The sequence below is a fragment of the Synchiropus splendidus genome, chromosome 13 (assembly GCF_027744825.2).
Source record: "Synchiropus splendidus isolate RoL2022-P1 chromosome 13, RoL_Sspl_1.0, whole genome shotgun sequence".
NCBI lineage: Eukaryota > Metazoa > Chordata > Actinopteri > Syngnathiformes > Callionymidae > Synchiropus > Synchiropus splendidus.
Genome location: NC_071346.1, coordinates 10,560,275 through 10,581,736, shown reverse-complemented (window position 1 = coordinate 10,581,736; position 21,462 = coordinate 10,560,275). Strand labels below are relative to the sequence as shown.

At 41.4% G+C, this 21,462-nt stretch overlaps 1 protein-coding gene and 1 long non-coding RNA gene across 2 annotated transcripts; both read left to right on the top strand.

The window, feature by feature from the left end:
• The first annotated feature begins 249 nt into the window (after window positions 1-249).
• On the top strand, window positions 250-4,041 carry LOC128770056 (uncharacterized). Its single transcript, XR_008416452.1, has 3 exons — window positions 250-302; window positions 761-865; window positions 3,878-4,041. It is a non-coding gene; the product is annotated as an uncharacterized LOC128770056 (long non-coding RNA).
• A 7,039-nt stretch (window positions 4,042-11,080) lies between these two features.
• Window positions 11,081-12,928, top strand: rgs5b (regulator of G protein signaling 5b). Its single transcript, XM_053883232.1, has 5 exons — window positions 11,081-11,186; window positions 11,252-11,341; window positions 11,409-11,470; window positions 11,536-11,699; window positions 11,761-12,928. Exons 1-5 carry the CDS (start codon window positions 11,143-11,145, stop codon window positions 11,968-11,970), a joined length of 570 nt encoding a protein of 189 aa, XP_053739207.1. The 5' UTR covers window positions 11,081-11,142; the 3' UTR covers window positions 11,971-12,928.
• The last annotated feature ends 8,534 nt before the right edge of the window (window positions 12,929-21,462 follow it).

Genomic DNA, 21,462 nt, shown 5'->3' with positions numbered 1-21,462 from the left:
CCATTACATCTCCCCCTCCGTAGCTAGTGCGCTCTTTACACATCACTCAGTCTGTCATCTCTCATTTCCTCGATCCATTCTATCGCCCCCTCACACACTTATGTGTCTGCGCCTCAGTGGACCAAGCCAAATGATGCATTTTCACTCAAGCGTCTGCAGTCTGACATTATTCATAAAGCGATGGGAGAATCAACCTCTCCCAGTTACTGCACTGCTACCTCCTGCCCAGTAGGGGCACTAAAGCGCCCTGCGGACTTCACCGCAGCTGAGATTGTAAACAGAGGAAGACAACTATGCTCACTGTAAGTATCAATATGTTCACGTTTCAAACAGGAAGTATGAGATTATTGTTGTATTTTTCAAATCACTAAACTCCTTATGCCTCATTTATTGTGTTATTATCTTAGTCTATAGCACTAGGTGCTCAAATAAAATGTTGAGTTACAGAAGAACTGTTTGTTCGGGTGAGTCAGTGTTGCTGAAGTTATCATGTTCTGCGGTGAAGTACGAGTCCGTCCAGTGAAGATTAACAGTTGTTTGTTTTGTTGGCACCACTGGTTTCTGTCTCTGGTCACCTCCTCCACTTTCTTCCCTCCCTCTTGATGGCCTCCTGAAGCACACCTCACAGTAAAGGAGCTCCTCAGGAAGAACACTCCGTGCCTTCTTCTGAGCGCTATTCATTCACGTGACCGTCATTTACGATGTGCTTGAATGTCAAATGTAAAACGATGACTGACGCCTTTTGGCATTTTGCTTCTAGAACAAGTCCGCCTCCCCCATCATAACCCATCTATCCTCCAAGTGCCTCCTACACTTTCCACATGGTCATCTACCACATCCATGAAGCTACCTGAAGGTAGAGCAGGTGAGGGATCTGGGGTCCACAGAAGCTGAAACACAAGTCAAATTCAAAACAAACCCATGAAGCTTTTCCCTTTTGAGTGTCTTGCAAGTGACCATTGTAAATGTTGAGAATTTTGAGAAAGTTCTTAAAAAAATAATGCACTTAAAAGGTTATTGGTTGACAGATGGCAAAGCGGTTGAATGTTTATGGCTGAAGCAGAAGAGCAGACTGGCTGCTGTGAGACACGTTGGTGGTTTTGAAGGACAATTGATGTGTTTTGATCCAACCGCTGCTCAAATTAGCCACCAAGAATTGAAATGAAATGAAAGGAAACTGAAAAGGAATTCCATTTAAGCTGCTTTGTCCCATCCAACAATACTGTTTACTAGGGGTGGGATTTGTTTAAAAAAATTAATCTAGTCAATTGGAGAATTTGTGATGAATTAATCTCAATTAATCGCAGTTTATTGGTATAAGAATATTTGCCACAAGAAGCCACATTTTTCAATTTGAATGAATGTGGTATATTACTGAATCAAATGATGGAGTCATACATACATAAACAACAAAATGTTGTTTATTTTGCATCAGTTTGACAATAGCACAATAAATCACGATGGTGGCTATATTCAAGTTTTTATATCACCTTATTTAAACTAAAGCTCTTTTCATGTCTTGAAAATATTTTTATAAAAATTTCAATTTTATGAGAATAAAATAAAAATTTAATCGTGGAAACCCTGGTCATTGTGTAGCGAAAAACATCCCTGAACAAAAGCAAACAGATGCTTTTGTTCAGGGATTCCTCCATGTTTGTTGTTGTTGTTCTCATCCTAGCTGCCACGTGTCTTGTGCATTAGTGGGATCAGTGGACCAGGAACTGCTGCACTTACAAAGGTTCCCTGTTGTCTGGAGAGCAAACTGTTCAATTAAATTAAATTTTGTTTTTGACTCAACTTTACTTGACTCAAAACTAGCGATGGCGCTCTTGGTTTAGAAACGCTGTGAGGTTTCATTGAAATAATTGTTCAAGTTCGAACATTATTGAGCCGACAGCGCCCTCTGGTGGCCACTGAAAATAAGGACACTGTTTCATGAAACCATCCCTACTCATAACCCTCAAAATGAAATACACTAACTTTTTAAATACAAGTGTAAACTCCTGTTCTTATGGTTTCTTCTTGTTCTGTTTCTAATAATAAGTTGTACTCTTTGCTGCATGACTATGTGGCTGTGGGAACAGGAGAAAGAAAATAAGATGCATTTACCTCAACACGAGTTTGTTCCACTCCAGAATATAAATCACTGCAAGAGAAGTGGAGTGTTTTTATTGTAGAAAAAGAGCCATTGTGTTGTCATAACCTTAGTGAATACTGCGGAGCTTTTCTCGACCGCCTTGAAATTCCCAATCATCCGTAATGGCCAGGCCAGGATAATGTGATTCCCAGAGATTTATAACAATCCAAGAGGGGAGCGACCGGCAAGATTGAGCCATTTCACAGGCCAGAGAAGCGACGTGGCTATTGCCTTAACAGCAGCTCTATTTCCACTTCTGGTCGCGAGAGAGAGAATACTGATTTAAGCTATCGTCTTCAGACAGGTGCTCTTAGCGGCATCATCCATTCCCATTAGGCTTCAATCACACCCACTGATCCCAGAAGAGGGAATGAGTCCAGATAAATTCTGTCCCGCTTTCAGAGAGACCAAGTGACGAAGCGGGCTCATTAAAACCTACTTACTAACAACAGACGCCGCTTGAATTCATAAAAATTAAAAAAAAAAATCCCGCACCGAACTGGCCTGTGATAAACAATGACCCTCCGCACTTTTGTCTGCATTCAGAGGAATTCATTCAACCGGAGGTTTTAGGAATCCGCGCTGTATTTATTCACGGCACATTCACTGCCTGGCCAAAAAAAAAAAAAGTGGCCACCTGGATCCTGGATCTGGGGTTGGTCCAGTCGGTCAGGTCTAGGTTCAGCAACATCATGTGCTCAAAGAATGAGGTCAGCTGACTACCTGAATATACTGAATGACCAGGTTATTCCATCAATGGATTGTTTCTTCCCCTGATGGCACGACCACATTCCAAGGTGACAGTGCCAGGCTCCAATTGTGAAAGACTGGTTCAGGGAGCATGAGACATCATTGTCTCACGTGGATTGGCCACCACAGAATCCAGACCTGAACCCCATTCAGAATCTTTGGTAGTGCTGGAGAAGGCTTTGTGCAGTGGTCAGATCTTGGTGGAAAATTCATGCAACACTGGATGGAAATAAATCTTGTGACGTTGCAGAAGGTTATCGAAATAATGCCACAGCGACTGCGTGCTGTAAACAAAGCTAAAGGCGCTCCAAGAAGAGTGGATGACCCTTTATTTTTGGTGGCCACTTTCTTTTTGGCCAGACAGTGTATCGGCATTACATTAAGAATTCAGTGTGTTCCACACACACACACACACACACACACACACACACACACACACGCTCATGCAGATGTCATCTGTCATGATGCTGTTTCTTGAAACCCTCTCATGTGAGAAGAGACTTCCGATTTCAAATGAACGTTTATTTTTTGCTACCCTGAGAAGCGACATCCAAGTGAGGAGCGCTGGCTTCGTGGAAGCGGCTGCCAACATGACGGGATCACGGCGTCGGCAGCTGACGCGGGACTCTACTGTCATCTGCTGGCCGTGCACTGAATCGCACGCTCAGCTGCGTTATTGTGGGGCAACGGAAAATTGACTTGGAGACTGAAGGGTGGCGCAGAAAGGACGAGCAGAGCGACAATAGCCCGTGGAAAACCATCAAGGCAGTATCGACCCTCGTGCCAACTTATGTGGTGACGAATAAAAGCGGCCATTGAGCGGTTGTTTCTCCAGCTATTTCTGCTCTCATCAGCTTTAATGTGTTTGTTGTAGACCTGCAATATGTGGACATGAAGAGCTCGAGAGAAACTGCAGCTATAATTGAGTTTTTCTTTTTAATACCACTCAGTCTGGGTTCTTAGCTTATCGCCTGTTTTCTTGTGCAGCTCACCTGGACTGAGGAGTCGCACCACGACCACCAGACTCGATTATTCCAAGAGGGAGAAGTGCTGACGGTGCGCGTTTCCACCCTCGCACTGATGAAAGTTTCCTAATGGAGAACAGTCTGACATCACTGACTGGTTCTGAAGACACTTTTTTTTTTTCCACTCCAGAGTGAGTCGTTCCAAAACTGAAGTGATCTTGTCAAGTTCCCGTGAACACACCTCTGTGGCTGCCGAGTCTGACTCAACGTTTGTTCCAGTGCCAACGTTAGATGTCGTCATTGCGTTTTTTCATTTGTTCAGTTACTTGTTTTTAATCATTGCTTTTTTGTTGAATTACTCATATGTCAAAAGGTTTTCATTTGTCATTGCAATTTAATTGTTGATTTCATTATTGAATAATAATAATAATAATAATAATAATAATAATAATAATAATAATAATAATAATATCATAACAATAATAATAATAATAAATACATGATCGATAGAGTGTTTAAAAATATATTTGGTACACGTGAAATAAAAAATAATGATAATAGCAATAATTTTACAAATAGCATACAGGTACAGATAAAAACGTTCCATCATTCATCACTTCTCAGAGCTTGTTGCTGCCTCTCCATTTGGCTAAGTTGCCTTTGAATTACCATCATCAAAAAAAAAACAGTTTCATTTATATAAAGTTAAGCAATTAAGTAGAACAAAAATATGCCCTGAAGTCCCTTAGTTTATTTATTCATTCTTTTCATGTAAAGTAAAAGTAAGTATTGGAGTGGAAGCTTACTTTTTTTTTTTTTTTTTTTTGACAGGTATGTGACAATTTTCCTTCAATTAAATTATTAAATTATGGAAAATGTCAGGTTCAGATGAGCAAACAATGTTAATATGATGTAAAGGCACGGTATTATGTTGTATTTAAGTTGTAGAAAAAATGAAAAAGAAAATGGGAAGTTGAAAATCTTCAGTTATATTTTTGATAATTATTATTTAATATCACAAGGAAAGCCAATATAATAAGAAAATTGTTGAAATGTTTGTTGGTCTTTGTGATGCTCTATCATTACGACTAAACTTAAATAATACAAGTGTGACTGTTCAGTATTGTTAAGCAGAAAAAAATGAAAAAAAAAAATCTCTTCATAGCTTGCAGACAAGAAATGAAAAAAACTAAATGGGAAAGAAAATAGAAGAAGACTGAATTTAAATGGTTAAACAAGACATAAGCTAGGTGGAATCGCTAAATCAAGAGGGCCACCTGGTTAGAGTCAAAGGGCCGCACGTGGCCCTCGGGCCACACTTTGCGCAAGGTCGCATCTGAACTCCTGCTGCTTTCCTCCTCACTCCTGCCTCTTGGTGGTAATTCCTGTTCTCGGTGATGCTCCCAGATTCCCACAGTTGACACCGCAGCACGGCGTCTGACTCAAGAGTCCCCACATGAGTAACATGGGAAGTTTGTTGACAAACGCTGTCACAGTTTATCAGCCGCTAAAAGTCTCTGTGGAGAATTTATGATCCCTGCGTGGCGCCACAAATGACTGTTGCTTACACATATATTAAAGAAAGTCCATGTTGTCCAGCGAGCACTGTGGTTATTGTCATCACATATTGATGATTTTGTCAGATGTCACGCCGCGGTGTCTCCCTCTGCACCCGCTCACCCGCTCATCCACTCCAGGACTACATCAGCGACGTGCTGTCAAAGCCGACATTCACAGAGAAAACGTCCTCTCCCGCTCGCTTTAGAGATTTTCTGCAATGTTCTTAATTACCATGTCGCTGCCAACACCCTGCTGCTTTACTGGACCGTATTTGTTTTGGTGCCACAGAGGACAAACTTATCAGCCTCCTGCGGAGCGCTACTCCGAAAACCACATTTCCTCGGGCACGTATTGTTCCAGGAAAATAATAAATGATCCCTCGGAGTCGCGCTTGCCCTTGTAATTGTCTTATCTTCTACTATTTTGTGTGTTTCTTCCCGAAAAACAAGGAGAAAGTTTGATAGCGCCTTGTTCAAAATAAGTGTGGTGAGCATCAGTTGGAGTCCCTTAGCACCACATGCTCTTATTCATGTTGCTATACCTCTGTGATTGTAGCTGGAGCTTCAGATGTGAGTGATGGCCGTCTGACATTTGATCATGCATAGATGGTATCTGATGTCTGGCGGCTGTCTTGGTTTGGTGTATTAGGTAAGCTTCCACCTGCTCTCTGGAGCTGAGTGAATATGCAGATGGCAGATTCAGTGTCCACTAACAGATGGTGCCTCCTGAACTGTATATGAAGCCTGAATATTGAGTTGGGCTTCGATGAGCCAGAGGAGATTTAGAAAACAAGCTCGTAGATGTTGTTCGGCTCGCTGTAAAGCTACTGTGGGAATAGAGAGAGTTGCGTCGATCGGTCTGGTCAGGGAGTGTTCCCCCTTATGTACTGTAAGAACCCATGCCTTTTTCCATGAGTCCTTGAAAGAAAGAATTCGTATGGACGTCAGCGTGAAGGAAGAGCTGAGCCAGAAGGTAAAGCTTGATGAAAGCAGTCAAGTTGCAAAGCTGTGTCATCCGTGAGAAGCTCAGCGTAGAGGTGTGTCACCTCTCGATCACGAAATTCTACCTCTGCTCCCGGGTGGGAATCAAAGACGCCGTTGCTTGTAAAGCAACGCAACCTCACTCCTCAAAACCAACAACAGAAGCGTGTGCTGGAAAATGGACCTAAATTAGAACCTTGTGGAACACCACGGATTCATTCACACAGCTGTGAAGGATGAGAAGTTCTCTGGTGACTAAAGATCTGCTGACTGAAAGAGTTTACATGACTGAAACCAACTAGCACAGAGTAACACAGAAGTCAGTCTTCTGTAGCGTTTTCCTGACAATGTAGGCAGCGCGCTAGCTAAAATGAGACCATCATCGGTCGCGTCACGTGGGAGGGAAAGTGCTGCCAACTTGCCAACATAGTCGCTAAATCTGGCAACTTTCCAACCCCTCTTGGCGACTTGCATTTTGCATAGCACCAGCGATAAATATAGCGACTTTTTTTTGCTGAGCGTGTTGTTGTATTGCTGCCATGAGCAGTGCCGTTTTTTGCGACACTGATTCACCTCCTAGCTGTAAATGAGTCGCGCAATACTGGATCTTCTGCATCAACATCGGACATCGAGGTCCACTTGAGACTGGTGGATATGTGACGCCAGAGATTAGTTGGTTTCAGTCATATTGACTGAGAGGTTCAGTCACCAGGGAACTGCTCTTTATCCAGAGTCAAAGTCATCTGTGGTGTTCCACAAGGCTCTAGTTTAGGTCCCGTTTCCCATTTAGTCGTATGAAGAGAAGCCAGCTGAGGCGGCTCCAGTTGTCTCCTGCTCATTTAAAAGCCTTTTGGCATCAATGTGAACTCTTCGGTCCCCTGACTTCACTGAGTAGAAATGAGAAGCTGACTGAGCCTTTAAGCCGGTTCAAGCTTATTTTCAGTGATCACAAAGAAGAGTAAGTAAATAGCAGAGGCAGAATAGAAAGTCGTGTTTCTGGATGGGATCCAGCCAAAGGCCTCGGTCAGCGAGGCTGGGAAACTGAGCGACCTCTTGGGAATTCCCCGGTGGCGTCTACTTCCCGCATCTGAAATACTTCTCCAGAAGCAGCTGTTGACTTTTGATCGGAGCACGTGCTTAATCACTGAGACAGGAAGTGAGTCAAAATGAATAATCTTTGATCTCAACATTGTCTGGATTTACAATTTTCTCATGCGAGATCAATATTAAATGAAATGTTATGAATAATTATACTGTCATTGAGTGGAATCTCACAAGCTTGAATGTATACGTTCTTATTTTTGGTTAGAATATGAAACCTTGGTTACGCCATAAATAAAGTATTTATTCATAGGTGTATTAGCCGCATTATCAATAGTAAATAGGCAACAAATTGTCTTATTAATAGTTAATATGAATTTCTTTAAGTGTAACCAAAACTTTTATCGAAAATAGTCGTCTATATTCTATATATTTCGATATATTTTTATATTCTTCGATATATTTTCTTTTTTTTTTCTATATTTATGCGTTTATGCAAGAGTCCACTCGAAATATTATCTCAGCTCACAAGCTTTTGTGCAACATGTTTGTTTCAAGTCTGAATGAGTCATAATGAAAACGTCCAATGATACTTCAGTGAATTACAATGAGAGCAAAATCAACCCACAGCCTCGCTGCTCTCATAACCCAGTTTACACAATTTATGACCTCCATATCAGCCTTGTTGAAGCCTCTTTGCCCATTTGCAAGCTTTTGTACCCACTTGTTTGTCCTTCAATGATGCTAAGATGCTACCTATGTGATAATTGATGTGGCGCCGCCGACTGACCCAGATTTGCGAGTATTTTTGTCTTGAAAACTTGATCATGAGGGGAGAAATAATGATATTTCACATTGGGTAATCGACAAGATATTTTTCTAGTTCAGGATTTAGCGCTGCTCATTCTTGTTTTAGGTCATCCAGTCTTTTTATGATCTTTTTTTCACACACTATGGCAGGTTTTATGGTCATGATTTGGTGACACATATGTTCATTGTACACAAAATACACTGGCGGAAATTGTACTTATAAGTTGTTAAGTAGAAGTTGGAGAATCAGAATCAGAAAAACTTTATTAATCCCAAAGAAAATTGTGTTCGTAACATGCTCTGTACCCGACATATCACAATAAATTAGAAAAGAAATAATATTATAAAGTGCAAAAAAAGAGCTTAGATACAATGTGCAAGAAAATGCAGTTCAAGAAGAATCCTTCATTGTAATTTTTTCACGGATGAATTGTGCGTTTTTATTGCCACAGGAAGAAAGAACCTCCTGTGGCGCTCGCTCTTTGAGTTGCGTATTTTCGTTCTGCAGTGGTAGTAGTTGCTGTGGTAGTCATCTTCAGCAGTATTTCAGTTGGAGTAGTAGCAGCTCTATTGGTAGTTGGAGGAACAGTAGTGGAAGCGAAAGAAAGAGTCATAGTGAGGGAGCTAGTGATCCTAGCATTAGAGGCTTTGCAGTGCTAGTGTTAATGGTAGCGTCAATAGTAGCAGTATGAGCAGCTTCTGCCAGAGGAATAGTAACAGTATCAGCTGGAGGATTCATGTCGAGGATTATAGTCGATCAGGTGTGTTAACAAGTGACTCATCTAAGACTGAAATAGCCCAGACAGTAAGATTTGTTTTCCTAGTTGCCCTGGCTGCGGGAACTTGAAAAAGTATGACTCATGTTTCCTTCCCCTCCGTTTCATTTTAACCGGCACCGAAGTGAGCTCCGTGCCGACAAACTTGGGCCTTCATTTATTTATAGTTTCCAAAGTTCCGACAGCTTATTGGGAAAAGTGTCTCTCCGAAAAATGTATTTGAGATTTATACAATTGATTTCCTGCTAAAGTGGAGAATTAAAAACTCCGGCTGCGGCGTGTTAGTCCTTGGATTTTCTGCGTTGTTCCAAGTGAAGTGAACATTGAAAATGTGTTGCCGTTTCCTCCACCACAGTTGGACTGAGTGTGAGCTGAAAGAGCTCTTTAGGAAACAGCGGTAGTTTGAGTCAGCAAGTTGTCGTCGTTTCTTGTCACCTTTTCTCGCTCCAGTAATGGGCCGCTCTATATGGTGTTTAATGTGAGCGCCACAGGCAACACCCATTAGCAGGGTTTGTTCCTCGGATTTGTCATTCACTGCGCAACAATACCACCAGGCTTTATTTAGACGCTATTAGTCAGAGTTTTTCTTCTGTTCTGCCACACAAGTGTTATACAATTGTCTTCCTCAGAACACGCTCCTTTGTTCAGTGCTGAGGAACTTCAGGGCGCCTGTTTTTCCAGACAAAATACAGCTGGAAGTTTTTTTTCAAGACAATTTCAGACAAAAAAATTGAGATTAATTCTGTGTTTCTTTTCACCTTATCACATTATTTTATTTTCATTTTAGTTAACTTTTTTGTTATTATTATTCCTTTTCAAATAACTGTTTAATATATAATAGTATTTTTAGGGTTTTTTTTGTATGTGTTCCATATACTCTTACAATATGTGAATTCAAATAATTTCTTGAACTCTTGGATAATTATTTTTTCCCTGATAACATTTTATTTTAATATAATATATGTTATACAATACATATAGGCATTTGTATGCCTGTTCATCTGTATCACTATCATTACTCACAATAGGTCACTAAAGTATAACAATAGTAATGTACTTTAGTACCCTATATTATTATTATAAGTGGTAGTAGTTGTTGTAGTAGTAGTAGTACTATGGTATTAGCATTTTTTTAAACACTCCAATAAAATAATAAGTATATAACTGTCCACATTTAATTGTAACTTTTTTATTTAACTACTTATTTATTTATTTCAAGATGCTTTTATAGATCTATTCATTTATTTTGAGAAGAGACTTTGGGACTTTTATATTTGATAAAAAGAAATTATAAAAACATTTTGGGTGGCTGGTTTTGTTTTGCGTATTTTATATATGTATAGTTGTTTTTTTTTTTTTTTCAAAGCATTTGCCATTTGCTATTTTACTCTAGGTTTTTTTTTTCTATTGCACATTTTCCATGGAAAACTAAGAAAAAACAAAGCACAATCTCTTCTTATGCTCGAGTTATATTAACTTTTTTAGTTCATGTTTGGAACGTATTGTCGCCATGGCATCACATGATCTTCTCAGTTTTGGAAAGTTGACATTTCAACCACAGAAAGCAGAAGTTATGACATCTGCACTCAAGCCGGTTTCCCTCATAACCCCACGAGAGTGGCGGGGGAGGGCCATGAAAGTAGAAATGATTCCATTAGACCATGTTCCTGCTTCTAGTTTCGAGCTTAACTGTCCCCGAAAATACCCTTTTGTGTCGGACTGCTTCATTTTCCTACATGTTCCAATCTAACTGGAAAGCTTCTAGAGGACCATCAAGGACGATATTAGATGAGGAAAAGAGAGATTCAAGGTCCATCAAACCTCTTCCGTCGCGGGAACATCTGGTTCGATTAAAACACAATCAGAGTATGAGCCTCTCAAGAGCTGTGAAGTAACTCAGCCATGACAAGTGCCACACACATGTTGCGTCAAGGAAGTGGTCTGGAGGAAGAGGCTGCTCATCCAGCGTCCGACTCCATTGGCTGAGAGCCGTGATGACACGGAGTGGACCGCCCTTTATAAAGGGCTTCTCCCACATGAGCCACGGAACAGATGGGAGATTACTCACACGCCACAACAAGGAGCACTTTTCTCCCCTGAACTCTGGATATCCACTCATCATGTGCCGCGGACTGGAATCGCTTCCCGTCACCTGCCTGGAGAGGTGAGCCGCTCTTTCTTGTTGAACTGTTTTCAGTGAACATCAGATCAATGTTCTCAATCTTTCAGGGCCAAGGAGCTTAAAGCTTTGTTTGGAAGCTTGCTTCAGAAGTCGGACCACAGCGTCAGTGGGCAGAGCAAGAAGTTTGAGAAGCTACGGTAGGAAATATTGACAGCCACGTTCTCTTTGTTTCTCTCTTTAATCATGAATGTTCCTCTGCTACAGAGCCAACGTGGAGGAGCCACTAAACTGGAAGGATTCCTTTGAGAAGCTGCTGTCCAGCCAAAGTGAGTCCACAGAATCTTGTCCGTCACTCTGGGCATGAATATTGACATCTTGCGTTTCTCACCAGACGGGCTTTGCTTGTTCAGAGCGTTCCTGATATCTGAATTCAGCGAGGAGAACATTTCCTTCTACCTGGCATGTGAGGACTACAGGAGCTCCAAACCGTCCAAAATGGGCGGAAAGGCCAAGAAGATCTTTGAAGAATTCATCAGCAGCGATGCACCAAGAGAGGTATTTTTTAAAAAGTTATTATTTTTATCCTGAAATTGGTTGCTAATCCATCTTCTTCCAGGTCAATCTGGATCATGTTACAAAAGCCATCACCAAGGACAACCTGGAGCATCCGAGCCAGTCCACTTTTGACCTGGCCCAGGCGAAGATCTACACCCTGATGGAGAAGGATTGCTACCCTCGCTTCCTCAAGTACTTGTCCCTGCAGAAAGGCCAAGACCGAGCGGCTGACCTGATCAAAACATACCCGCCAGTCTCCAGAGAAGTGTGACCTACCGGGGGAACAGCGCTGACAAGCACCGGCTGAATCAGTCGCCTCTTACCTGGCTTTGAGCTTCAGAGGACCAGAGCCCAAAAAAACCAAGACTGGGTGGAGTCCAGAATAAAAAAGCCTGCACTGTACATACGGACGGATGAGACTCCAGGAAGAAGCAGAGGGCCGTCGAAAACACACAACTAAACTACCACCAGAAGTTCTGCCTTTACGTTATTTATTTAACTTATGTATAAAGTTATATTTGCTGCACAGATATGTATTTATAAAGTTTGTTATTTAAAGTATTACAAGGATGAAATAAATGTATAAAAGGTGACCTACTTTATAAATAATGTCTCGTCTTCATACTGAATTAGTTCAACCCCCGAGGAAGAAGCCTTGACTGACATCCACGACTCAAATGAAATGTTGCCTGGCAAAACACCTCAGCAATATAGCAGGGGCTGAAAAAGCTCTTCCAAATATAGTCAAAATATAGCCTCCCATATGGCATGCTGGGAAGAGAATGCGTTTGTCGCACAAGTTTAACCATAAAAAATGATGTTTTTATCGCGGCAAATACATATATAGTTACTGAGTAGTTGCTGTAATATTTTAAATGATGGATGTCTCTGCATGTGAGTGTCAAGTGTTACACAACCTTTTGAATCTTAGAATCTCTTATGCAGATGTAATTCGATCGCAAGTGGCCCAGCCATCCGTCTCATGGAGAATTTTTCGCTGAGATCATTTGTGCGTGTGAGTGAGATGAATTGATTAAATATTGAATCAGTGGAGATGGTTTGGATTTTGCCTCCCGACAGACATGTAGTATAGAAATAGAGGGATGTTGTGCATTTCAACTGAAGATAAAAAGACTCACTAGAACAACAAGTGTGTGTCAGTTTTAATACTGTGTATCACTGCAGCTTCATGTAAATCATCAAAGTATGATGACCTTTGTTTAAATTTAGTTAAGGTTATAATAACATTATAAGAAAAATGTTAAATGTATTTTTATTCTAAATCCACTCCTAAAATAAATAGATTAAACAATACATTTTTATTCTAATGTTATTATCAACTTGACTAAACTTAAACAAACGTATATATATATATATATATATATATATATATATATATATATATATATACACTTTTTTTAAGAGTACATATATATGAGTATATATATATGTATATATATATATATATACTTGTTTAAGTTTAGTCAAGTTGATAGTTTATAATATATATATGTTAAAAAAAACTATTTATTTTTAGTATACATTTTAATAAATATGTTGTCATACTTTGATCATTTAAATGAAGCTACAATTAATATACTGCAATAAACCTGATTTGCTGTGAATACACGTGCGCACAGATGGATCTTTATTTAAATTAGGATTCACATTCATGGTTCATGAATGGAAAAGCATTTCAGATGAGAAGAAAACTGACTGAGTGGACTCTCTGAATGGTCTTGAGTCATCATCATGTTGGGCTTTAAAGCGGCGCAGTAGTTATTCCAGCGTCCATTTAAAGCCACGATCGATGCTCAAAAAGAGGCACAACCGAATCAGGGATGTTTAAAAGCCGTCCATTATTCATTCATGATCCCTCACTCCTTCGCTGACTGATGGCCGCGCTCGCAAATTTATAGAATATAATCTTGTCACGTCAAACCCAAACACGGTTAAAGTCTGACAACAGAGGCACACGAAACATAAAACAAGAACAACATCATAAGAGGGATAGAAAAATAAAAAGCTGATAGAAGACATCACACTGTTCCGAAGATTAACACCAGCAATATGTATCTCAAACCCAGCTTTGAACATGTCCATGGTTCAAACATCTGTTTGGATTTTGAGCCCACCAAAAACAAAGTGACATATAATCCATGTGTGACTGTTTTCTTGCAGGCAGATGTCATGGATTTTATTCAGCCGTAACCGAGCTCAAGTCTGGTTCAGTTCTCGGTTTTGCCTGGCATGAAGCTACAAAGGTGATTCAGTCTCCTGACACACTGCTGCACCCCACGATTGCAGCACCAGGGAAGATGATGGACCAGCATTAGCAAACTTCTGTCTGTGAACCTGGTCCAGCTACCATAGCCACGCCTCGTGAGTCACTGCTCCCAGAGTTTTCCTCTGGCCGTCCATCACCCCCACAGTCTCGCTCATCTTCTCACTCTGGCGCTGGAAGAGCAGCGCTCTGCTCAAACACAAAAGACAGGGGAGGGTCATTAACACAGCTCTTCTGGTAAATAAAAGGCCATTTCCTCTACACGCTCCTCAGCGCCATCTCTTGCATTTCGGCTCACACACACACATGCACGTCTCTGAATATAGAGTTACTGAGACACAGTGAAAAAGCATGGACTTGTTTTCCTTTCCTGAGCAAACTGAGAGTCTGTTTACTTGGAAGAGCAGATGGAGTCGACTTTTAAATGTCACTTACTCTCGCGGCTGTCGTCGCCCTCAGATGCGGCAAAGTTAATCATTGACCCGGACAAGTGAGGCGTTTGTTTCGACATGACAGCGGCTTTCAAAGGCTCAAACTAATTTAGGGGAAAATGTGCTTGCTGGGGCCTGAGCAGGCGCGGCCATGTGGGTGGACGTGTTGGATTGAGTAAGATGAGCCTGAGGTGTGTCTGCTGCCATCCACGCAATAAAATCATTCATGCTACGGCAGCGGCCGTGCCCACATGTGGAGAGCCTGGGACGTGCCCGGGTGCACACGCTACCACAATAGCTGATCCATTTCCTTTCTGTCTGAGTAACATTTATCATCTGCTGCAATCTTCATAGGATATCGACCATCTAGTTTTTGGTAGCCTTTAAGCCAGCAGTGAAGTGAGGGCCACATGAAATGACCTGCTGGGCTCAGTATGGCCCCCAGACCTTGAGTTTAACCGGCATTAATGTCTGTTCTGCTCATTTTGTCCCATAAAAATAGCAACTTCAAGTGGAATTTCAAAGCTCTGTTTGCTGTGGGAAGTTGAAAGTTTTCCAATGTAACATCAAGGGCTTGCTGGAGTGCTCTCTGGCCCTGTAAAGCTTGCTCAAAGGCGCCTGTTGACAGGCAAAATATCAGCTTTTTCTTTCTTAAATGTGATATTTTGTCAGACCTCTTCTTTTCTCTATTTCTGATCTTTGATACCAAGGTAGATGGATGAGAAAATATCGGGGAAAGACGTCAACCAACCAATGGGAGAGTAGCCACTGGTCACACGTTTGCCTGCAGATTCAGAAAACCCGGTAATAATTATCAGTAAAAACGCCCATTTCTCAAATCTCAGTGCGACCTGTGTTGACTAGCCTCCACCAGGAGAGCCGTCTCTCAGCCGGTCCTCAGTTACTGCAATCGCCTGGGAAAGAGTTTATACTTACAAACAAGTTAAAAACAATTTTTATTTTTATTTTTATTTTTATTTTTATTTTTATTTTTATTTTTACACCAGAGTTCTGCAGCAGCACCTTGTGCTGTTTACTAGCTTGAACGTCACGTGTGACTTGTCTGCTCATCTAAAATGCGGGTCATCATGCTCTGCTCGGTCAGTGTGTCCTCATGTTTTTTATTCTGTTGTTGTGGGGGGAAAAAAGTTGTCGCAACAGTCATTCCCAGTTGCCTCGTTATTATTTGGGTCAACAACGTACTTGAGCTCTGTTTGGTTGATGTGCAGTTTGAGGATAGAGCTTGAACGATAACATGTGTCGCGTTTACAAATCTGAATGTATCTAGTCTGCGGCAGATTCCAGGAAAAATAATGGATAATAAGACATAAAAAAACATTAACTCACATGTTTAAGAGTTTTGATTTGAGGCTATAAACCCTGTATTAGATACATTTCAAACTCCAGATTTAGCCCCAAGTGGCCACACGCTTTCCTCCTCCGCACACACACACCTTGTGTTGCAGCATTTACGCCCCGCTGACCTCCCGTCCCTCCTGCCAGGGTGTTTAGAGCTCCCTGTAAACACTTATTTTCTCCTAACTCGATGCTATTACTGACCTTATTGCTGGCTTCCTGCACCTTATTTGTGCTTTGTCCAACCCTGATTTGTTTTGCTGTAATTGAAGTTTAACTGCTATCGACCACTGCCTGTCTGCCTGCTGCGAAACTCACAAGACTGAAAAGAGCAAACTGCTGCTGATAAGTGAAGTTGATTGATGAGAGGAGATGAAATGGAGGGAGGCTGTTTGCTGGCTTTAAGACCAAGTGGCCCGGGGGCCACATGCAGACTGTATTTTACATTAATATAGTATTTTATTATTTATATTTTAATCCAAAACCACATTTTAGAGCCATTGTAAATTATGTTTTTAATATTAAAATGTATTTAAGTTCTCCATTTGCACATAGTTCCTCTGTGTTTTGTATTGATTTTTTTTTATATTTTATTTATATTTGCCAAGTGTTTTCACATAAACAATGAATTACTCTCCGTGGCTCCCATCTCTAGTGCGTCTGAGAGCCGAACCACCGTTGTGTGCGCTGCATTCTCCCGCATGGTAAAAGAGATTGGCTTTCTAGTGGGAGCAAATCTCAAGTGAAACTAAGCACATATGGATCGTGAGGATGTGGATCATCGGCGGGTAGACGTGAGTCATTTCAAACAGAGTGGAAATGTGAGTGGCGATGTGTCACAAACCAGGAGAGCAGTATCAAAACAAAGGCTGGTAGCCATGGTAACCGGGTTGCCGGGGTAACAAAGTCATCTTTAAATTACTGCATGAAAGCGTAACCTCTCCATTTAATTTGCTTTGAAAAGTATTGGCTGCCCCGCTATTGTGTTCTCTGCAGCTATAACAATGTTACAGTCGTGCGGACGAGCTGGACGTGCTGGTCCAAACGGTTCACGTTCAGTGAAGACAGAGAGAGGAAAGCGGCTTGTGGGGGGCTGGAGGACAAACACTGCTGAGTCATCACTCTAGAGAAAAGACGCTAGCGATCGGTTTGAACTTCAGGTAGCAGACTGATGATTTATTTTGCTTTATGAAGCATAGAGCCCCGCTCGAGAGTGGGATTTGAACCCTTGACCAAAAGTGTTGGTGGTCTCAAAACAAACAAAATAATGAAACATAAAAAGGACATTATGTATTACAGCTTGTAAATAAAAAAAAAAAAAATATATATATATATATATATATATATATATATATATATATATATATATATATATATATATATATATATATAATTTATTTATTTTTATCTGTGATCTGGATCTGACTCCCTGGTCTTGCAAGGCATTTACGTCTTTTATGGGTGTTGTTCAAAGACTTGAATCAAGACACACCAAAGGCAGCCAAGAGTCAGGTCTTTCAAGGCCACTTGTATTCCTCCAACTAGCTTCCTTCAGCTATAGGCTACACGTTTTTGAATCTTTCAACCCGAAACCAAGCTAAGACAGATGATCTGGCGCTAGCGAAGCTGTCTCACAAGTTCAAAGCCCATATAAAAACCTCCGTCCATCAAAGATGAAGACTGAACCAGATTTATAGTTGGATCAAAGGCGAACTACAACTGATTTCTTTAAAGTATCTTGTCAATGCAGTTTACACCAGGAGTCAGTTCCTATGGAAAACATCTGAGCTTCACCTTAGAAACTCAAGGTGCGGACACCCCTCTTATATCCTTCTAATTTTGTCGCTAGTTTGGCAGCTGGCTAGCATTTTTGACATGCTACTATTCTAGGCTATTTGTCCTATTACATATCTGTGTCTGAAGGTATTTAGACCTTGCATCCATAAGTTTAAAAATAAATAAACGGTGACACACTTTCCAATGAAAATGGCTCATGAATGGGTTGGTCTCACAGCTGGAGGGCCGTCCACGTTACGTGCAGTTGTTTCCCCTCTTCTTTTCAACGCTAATCCATTGATCCTTCCTGGAAGCACTTGTCACTCTCTCGGGAGCCATATGAGAGATTTCAAGCAACAGATACGTGGTGTGCGTGACATACTGAGCGTTCCATGTTCCGCCAGGCAAGAGGGAGAACAATTGAACGAGCAACTGTTCACAATCCAAGCTGCTTTACTGGGGAGTTCATACACCTATGTTGTAGGTATATTTTGTGAAAAAAATATTTCTCTATGATGTTTTCTTTCTTCTTTTCTTGATATGTAATTTAAAATAATAATTCCATTGGGTGTTTCTTTAAACAACAACCAACGTGACTATCCGTCCTCCACATGACTTTGTCCGGCGAGGAACCTCACAACAATCATGGCTGCTTGAACATGTATTTTCCCACTGTGATTCTGGCTGAAATATTAAATCGTACTGCGAGAAGCTTAACAAACATCCGGTTTTTATTTATCCCATCATCTTAATTTGCTGAGATTTACCAAAAACTCTGACCTCTTAAAAGCATCAGGGTCGTAAAACATCACTGCGGACAATTTAAAAGCTGATTGAAGATGCATCTAAAAGCCTGGCGGTCAAAGTTCCTCGCTGAGGCACGTCACTTTTTAACTGCAAACAGCACGAGCATTAGCGAGAGTGAAACGACCCTCAGTGATTTTGCATTTTCTCAAAGGCCGACATTCTTCAACAGGCTGTGTTCAGCGTTCATGCTAACCACATCCGGACACTCATTCCTTCATAAATCTATTGAAATATGAAGAGTGTTTTCGATGTTCTGCAGGCAGACAAAGCCAACAGAACCAACAAGAAGCTCCCGGAGACACTGTTTTTGATGTTTAAAAAGTCAAGAGGAATTGGAAAATAAGAGAGTTGTTCCCATCAAAGGTCTGTTTTCCCGTTTGTTCTGAGCTACAAACAAAGCCGGGCCTTGTTGGTCTGACAAAAGTTAACAAGGTGACCTCGATCAGACATGACTCCAGTTGAGTGATAATCACCTGACATGCTATTATCACAAAAATCAATAACCCCAAAATTGTCTCCCTCTCATTTTAGTTTGTGGGCGCTGTCTCAGGTTGGAAATTGGGTTTAATATTTCCAAGCCATTATGCACCAGCACACAGTTCCTTGGGCAGAGGTCATTTCCTCCCAGAAGGGCCCATTAGAAAGGAAGTGATGGGAGATTTGCAGTCCGGCGCGGAGTCTGTGGAATATTTGCCCAAGGACGGAAGGTCAGCCGAGTCGTGAGCGCCCTAAAAATATGGGATGTCTTCCTGTGTACTTGTTAATTGTCTGGCTACTTGGCAAGGATAGCGTCATCTGGGGCTTTAGCAAGTGTGAGGAGTTTGGTCGGTGGTCTGTCATTGTTTATGTGAACGATAGCAGTTAGCTGTTCCAATGCAAATGGAATGGGATCCACTGAAATGCGGGTTCCATTACTAGGTTGGAGGTAAATGTGAGTTCATACCACACTATGACTATGACAAGATACAGTGGTACCTCGGTTCTCGACCACAATCCATTCCAGACATCCGTTCCAGAAGCGATTTGTTGGAAATCTGAATGGATTTTTCCCATTACATTGAATGGAAAAAGAAAGAATGCATTCCAAGCCTTAAAATAGTCTTTTGTAGGAGTGAATGTAGAGTGTCTGCTGCAGGTGCGCTGTTCCTCTATGTGTGTGGCCGCTGCATGTGGGAGGGGTTGCCGAGTGAGTGACGTCTCTCCAGAAGTGAAGAGGTGCCCGGTGCGTGTCCAGCTCTGAATGTGCGCTTCTGTGCAGTTTGGCTGTGACAAAGTCATAAACCAAGTAACGCTCTGTCCCAGACTCGCCTCATCCCTGTCCCAGCTTCAGCCCACAGCAGGACATCAAACCCTGGAGTGAGCTCCAGCCTCGGAGGTGTGGAGAGCGAGCACCTCCCCTGTGACACTCTACCACGGTCCAGTGCGGAAACAGGAAAGGTTTTACACCTCAATATAAAGAAAAAACAGTCAGTAAATGTAGCTAACGGGACACGTCTGCATACAGAGGCTGCGTTATACACAATAACATAGCGCGGCGTGGGTCAGCTGTTCGGTCCGTGCACGTTATGTTTTGTCCAGCTTTTTTCGGGGGCGTTCGAGTTCTGAATTTTCATTCGTAATCCGAAGCAAAAAAATCTCGAAATTTTTGTTCGAACTCCGATTTGTTCGAGGTCTGGGGCGTTCGAAAACCGAGGTACCACTAGTAGCTTAAGCGCATTTCAAGCGACACATTTCGGGTGATATTTGTCACATCAAACACTGAAGTTTAAAGTTTGTAGCGCTGGTGACAAGTCGTGGCTTGTTAGCCAATCAGAGCCCAGACATTACGGTAACAACACAAAGTTGTGAAATGGAAGAGAAGCTGGTCGTAGCAGTCGCAGTAACTCACAACTCACTGAGGTAAATGATCTGATGGATCCAGAGACGCCAGCAAACCTTTTCTTTTCTTTTCTTTTTTTTTTTTTTTGCTTTTAATATACAGTAGATAAATAACTTCAATTCAGCATTTATGAGCAGCCATGTTGACTTTCCAGGGACTCAGCAGGCTGACATCCATTTTAGCTAGGCTTTAGCTAGCTTAAAAAAAAAAACCACCGCACAGCGGACCTACTCCTCCATCGCGTTAACTTACTAGCATCTGATAAAACATCATTAACAATAGCAGTTATTCTTATTGCCAAGCATCATATCAACAGGCAAAAACATACTGTGTGCATGAATCTTATTATGTTGTAATTCAAACATGAAGTTATCACTTTTAAATTATCATTTTCCACATATTCAGTCATGAAACGCATAAATATGTTTCTGTTTCTAATTTGTTTTCATACGGTTATTATGTTGAGCTGTATTAACAGACCATTAATATGAGTAATAAACAAACGTTTTGCGGCGTCAAGTTGCAGCAGCATCACTCTTGTCGTTACCACGTATTGGATCTGTTTCTAGAACATGCCGCCTTCCGCTGGATCCACTACACTTGCGCTTCAAACCTCAACAAGGCTTCAACAGTGTCTGGGCGGAAGATGATGTTCGCCATCTGTAATTCAATGGCTTCCTTTGTCTTGTTACATAACCCGCACCTTCCCGCTCACCACAAGCCAACACGGAGAAACTGAATCTCCCATGGAGAATTCAGTCAAGTGCACTTCAAAGCCGATGTTCAGCACCGGAGCGAGAACAACACCGATAAAAGGTGGAGGAGAGACGCATACGGAGGTAAAGAGTCATGACGCGTGTGAAGAGTCTCATTGAAGTTTGAGGCGCTGATCTTGGTGGGGCGCTGCTGCCCCCTGTTGGTCACTTTTAAACGTTAACGTGAGTCGTTACAAACGTGTAGTAAACCTTTCTTTTTCATGACGCTCCAACTGCAGTTGCAACAACCTCCTATTAAACATAAATCATTTATTATTTCTGCAAATCAACGCCGACCTGAGAAGTGATAGAATGATGTGGTAGTACCATCAGTAGTACTAGTATAAGTAGTCGATCTGCACTGTCGTAGTGGTATTAGTAGTAATAATAATAGTAGTAGTCTTAGAAACAGTAGTACTTGTTAAAGTGAACGTTTATTTAGTGATATTAATGTTAGTATTTGTAGTCCCAGTTA